Source organism: Anopheles darlingi, chromosome 2 (genome assembly GCF_943734745.1).
Source record: "Anopheles darlingi chromosome 2, idAnoDarlMG_H_01, whole genome shotgun sequence".
Lineage (NCBI taxonomy): Eukaryota > Metazoa > Arthropoda > Insecta > Diptera > Culicidae > Anopheles > Anopheles darlingi.
The window spans coordinates 4,375,001-4,380,000 of NC_064874.1; the positions used below are offsets into that span (position 1 = coordinate 4,375,001).

The following is a 5,000-nucleotide window of genomic DNA, read 5'->3' on the forward strand; positions in this document are numbered from 1 at the left end:
GCCTTAGTCGCTCCTTGTACTCTGTGTGTGTTTGTGTGTTTGGTTGGGTATATCACTAACATTATCGCAACCGAACCGTGTCGCAACCACATAATAGTCCGGTGCGGTGGTTCCAGGGGGACAAAAATCAATATTCGACCCCCGGTGTTGCTTTTGCGGGTTGACACACCAACAATGCCGGTAATGGTGGTGTCCATCCACCTCACAAGAATGGCCGTTTAGCACCCGCTTTGCCACGAGGCCGTTCGCGCGTTCTAGCTTTCACTTTTACCCCTGAATCAATCGCCAGGGGCCCTGGAATTCGCGCTGCCAGAAGCGGGACCCTGCACCGACGGCTACCAGCAGATCGCTCTAGATGAAGTGCTAATGTTGACTTTTAATGATCCCCACCTTGGGTGTGCGTCTTCATAAATCCAAACAACTCGCCAGCAAGTGTGAAATGATGGGCCGGTTTGGGGCAAATCAATTAGTAGCGCTGGCTGCTCAAACTCCAACCTCCAGCACCAGCACCAGCACACACATGATACACGTTCGTTGGCTCGAAAATGGAGATTAATTACCCTCTTCTGGCATCGAGGTGAAAGCACGCGCGCGTTCCTTTTTCCCCATCTCTTCATCTCGACCTCGACTCTGTGCTGACGAGGCACCAACCAAAAGGAGCAACTAACACCGTTGTTCGCCGGATTTCAAGTTTGTTTACACGACGATCCCGCGCTAACCCGGACCTAATCGACCAAACATCGAAACAAATCGCTCCACAAAAACGGTTGGAGCCGTTTAAAAATTAATTAAGATCAATCTCGGAGCACTCTCTCTCTCTCTCTATCTCTCTGTCTTTCCTGTATCCTAGAGTCAGAGTGTCTGGTGCGAATCGAATCGCAGGAGAAGAAGTAGCATGAGGCGATGGAAGAAGAGAATCCATGATCCGGAAGGTCGTGGTAAATCTCCGAAAAGAAGCGATTCGTGATGCTAAAATGCGTCCCGAACGAAGCAGTTAATTAGATTTGTTTAACTCCTGCCATTTTACGAGGCCTGTTCCGCTGTCTCCTCCTCGCCCTGCTCCAGGACCCCAACAACCCTTCGGAACTAATGATGATCCGGTGGGCCACAAATTGTCGCCAACAAAGTGCACGAGCGAGCAGATTGATTGATCATCAGGACCCCCTTCCTTCGAGGCCTTCATAAATTCATCAGAAATAAAGGGTTGTTTAGATCGCGCCACAACAAACAAGTCATTAAATGCCCCGAAATGCTCCTTTTGATCCTGGCTTGTGCGAGTCATTGAGAAGTACTTCTCAAGGAACAATTGCCGGATGCATTACCGCCTTGCATCCAAGTGTGCGTCGCGTGCCATCAAGACGCTCTCTTCTGCGTCCGCTGTTCACTTCAATTTCAACGAAACCACGCCACGACACGCCACGGTTCTTCAATCCTTCTCCAAACAATCATTAATGTTATGACCGCGCATAAAACAACACAACAGGAGAAGAAGTGGAAGGCAAGCGCTTCCTTGCAGGACCTCCCGCGGAAAAACAACAGAAAGCACAGGGCAGGAGGTCAGGTCCTGTGGTCTGCGTCGTTTTGTCTTTTGTTCTTGTCCTGGAATTGGTCCCGGCGCTCTTCTCGGAACCGGAAAAAGGCAAGAACGAGTGTCCTGGAATAGGTTGGGATGTGTATTGTCCTCTCTGGACTGCACCACTTACCGGTATGGGTTCGTTTGTGTATCTTGAGGTTCTCGGAGCGGGCAAACACCTTGCCGCAGGCCGGGAATGGGCACGGGAACGGCTTCTCGCCCGTGTGCACCCGGATGTGATTGACCAGCTTGTACTTTGCCTTGAATGGCCGCCCATTGCGGGTGCAACCGAGCCAGAAGCAGGCGTGCGTGGTACACTCGGGCCCCCCGACATGATCGACCGTCAGGTGCGTCACGATTTCCTGCATCGAGGTGAAGATTTTGTTGCACGTCTTGCGACTGCCACCGTCCGGTCCACCGATCGAGGCCGCCAGTGCCGTCAACCCAAGCCCCAGATGATGATGATGGTGGTGGTGCGGGTGGTGCGGATGGTGCGGATGGTGTGGTGGCAGCTCCGGCTCGACCCACAGGCACTGCATCTCCTGCTTGATGGCCGGCGGATGGCGCATATACCGGAAGAAGGCTCCGGATGTGCCCGGATTGACCGGCAGATTGGCCAGCGCAGCATGATGCTGATGATGATGGTGCATCGCCGACGCATAGTTGCTCTGGTGGTGATGGTGCGCGGCATGGGCATGTGCATGGTGGGCCGCATGATAAGGATGGGTGTAATCACTGGCCGCTGCCGTGGCCGCCAGCCCAGCCATTGCCCGCATCGATCCGACGCCGGCATGGAACGGATGATGTCCGATCGCTGCGGCCGCTGCCGCCGAATGATGATTCAGATTTTCGTGTGCGGCGGCCGCATGTGCATGAAACAGCGATGACGGATCGGTTGCCACGTAATCATTGTCGCGCTTCAACGACAGGAAGTCCCGTGACGCGTACGGTGCCATATGGCTGGCCGCCATGGCCGAGGGCGACAGGTGATGTGCATTGTAGGAACTGGCCCCGGATGAAGAGGTACCACCACCACTACCACCACTCGATGCACCACCACTTCCACCATTCGAGGAGCTGTTGCTCTGTTGCTGCTGCTGCTGCTGTTGCTGATGCTGATGATGTTGATGAGCGGCGGCGGCCGCAGCATGATGATGATAAAACATCGCATCACTGGCATTGGCGTTGGCCGCGCTCGAACCCGTACCCGGTGGTAGCATGCTGGCGGCCGCTGCCGCCGCTGCCAACGACGCACTGGCCACGGAACTGGACGATTCCAGCTCGCTGCTCTGCTCCAGATGATCCGGCGACATCTTTATGCCAAATGTGGCCAGATGCGAATGATGCGCCGACGAACCACTATCCATGAACGCGTTCATCATCATCTTGTCGATCACAATCGTCACACACACACAGAATCACACGGACACGGGGACGCGGACACAGATTGTTTCCGTTCCTTCTTCTTTTTTTCTGCACAATAATTCACAAAACCAACCAACAGAACAGAACCTGTATCACATCTTCACGGACATGCACAATACAAAAGGACACCAAGAAGACCACTCTTTTCGTTGTTTGTTTTCGAAACACACGCTCTTCCAAGATCACGGATGGACGCACTTGGAACACACGCACGCACAGCACTGGAAACGACTTCTCTCTACCGCAACCGACAAGCGTTTAACGCATGGACCTCGACGCCCGTCTCGTAGTTGGTGCTACCCATGCCGAAAGCCCTGCCCACTTCTACCTGCAGAAGGGCGCCATTTTACCCGCGCCATCCGCTGCACACACCTTCACGACCGGCACTGTGTCGTAGTGAGTGGAAGGGCGGGTCGCTGAGAAGGCCTCGACCAATGAGAGCGCCGGAAGCCTCTCACTATGGAATCGGGCATCTCACTCCAACTTCGGCTTATGTGACAGGGACTTCGGCTTATTTGCCTTTGGCTTCGGGTATCTTCGGGTATCTTCGGGTATCTTCGGGTTTTTTGAATAAAACCGTTACGAGCACGTGTCTTCGAAATGTGCGTTTTACGCGCGTATTTCTGGGCGGATCTTCACTAAAATTTAACCAAACATTCTTCGAAAGTTGTACTTTAACATGGCGTTATTTTTATGCAAGTAACTTAAACGGTTTCTTCGCTAAAAATCGTCAAAGTCAAAGTCATCAACAATAATCAAAATAATTGCAAGAACTTTCACATTTATCATACAAGGAAGTGGTTTTTATTGAACGATAAACAACAGCAGGTATCTGGAACATGGAAAAGAACAAAAATCGTTTGAAAATAATGTTGGAAACCTTTACAAAACAGCAAAAACTGGAGGGATCGTCCTGCAGCACGGTTATTAATTTAACCAATAATTGTTATTGTTAAAATATTTGTCAAATTTGTCAACCACGGTCAAATAGACGCGGTTGGGGGGACAACGACGCGACGCGGCAGGACGCATCCCGGGCCGGCCGGGTGTCCTCGATGCGACGGCGTGTGCCGCGTCCCCCGCCGTGACGGGTTCCGGCGGCTGGTGTTGGTGGCGATCCTTGCCTTCTTCCCTCGGATCATCAAGGGGTGACCGGTGTGCGATGATAATCCGTTCCCCCTTCCGCTCCTGGTCAGCGGGGACGCGTTGACAGTCCCGTCTGGCCCTCCAGCCTGCCATTTCGGTGTCATTTGGTTCGTTTTGTGCGCGTAAATTTGATAATTGAGTGGTAACAGACGCCGTGTCTCGAAAAGCAAATGGTGATCGTGATCATGTCACCCGACGGCATTAACCCATTCCCGTCCTCTCGGATCCGCGGGATCACGTTTCACGTTTGCGGCGTTTAATTGGGATGATGGGGAAGCATGTCACCACGCGCATCGCAACTCCATGGAGCAATTAACAAACAACAGGTCAAAAAGGTCAACCCCATCCACCCCTTTTTTCTGTGCCTTACGGAGTCACTAGACCAACCGATCAACAATCATTAAAGATGTTCATTAAAAGTATGATAAATGCCGTGCGTCTGGGCATTTTTGGCTAATTTACGGTCGCGATTTCTATCGATCGACGGCAGCGACGGGGTTGGGAAGCTCCAAATGGGTGTTTGGTACAGGCACAACCACATAAATTAACATATAATTCACTTTACGTATTTTACATCGTTTTCGCAGTCGCTCGAGCGATGCTAAGAGGTCCCAGGAGTCAGTTTTTGTGTTGGAATACTTAGGACATTATGGATTTGCGCAGAGGTTGTGTTACTACATGTTCTGTTCTGTGGAATATCGCAAACAAAACAGGCAAAAGCACATTAAAATGATGATAGCCAGTTGCTTGCTCTTCCCCTGGTTTATGGGGCGCGATTAATTGGTGCGATCTCCCGGTGCCGGCTCCTTGCCGAATTTATAATCTCCATTAACGGGTCAAATGGAAATCATTTGTT

At 51.8% G+C, this 5,000-nt stretch overlaps 1 protein-coding gene across 1 annotated transcript in view; it reads right to left on the bottom strand.

Moving 5' to 3' along the window:
- Window positions 1–3,123, bottom strand: part of LOC125950844 (pair-rule protein odd-paired) — a 29,951-nt gene extending 26,828 nt beyond the window's left edge. Inside the window, exons 1-2 of the mRNA XM_049679189.1 lie at window positions 2,752–3,123; window positions 1,704–2,676 (exon numbers count right to left, since the gene is read on the bottom strand). Coding sequence (XP_049535146.1) covers window positions 1,704–2,676; window positions 2,752–2,958 — 1,180 coding nt within the window. The 5' untranslated portion in view covers window positions 2,959–3,123. The remainder of the gene's footprint in view (window positions 1–1,703; window positions 2,677–2,751) is intronic.
- Between the last annotated feature and the right edge of the window lie 1,877 nt (window positions 3,124–5,000).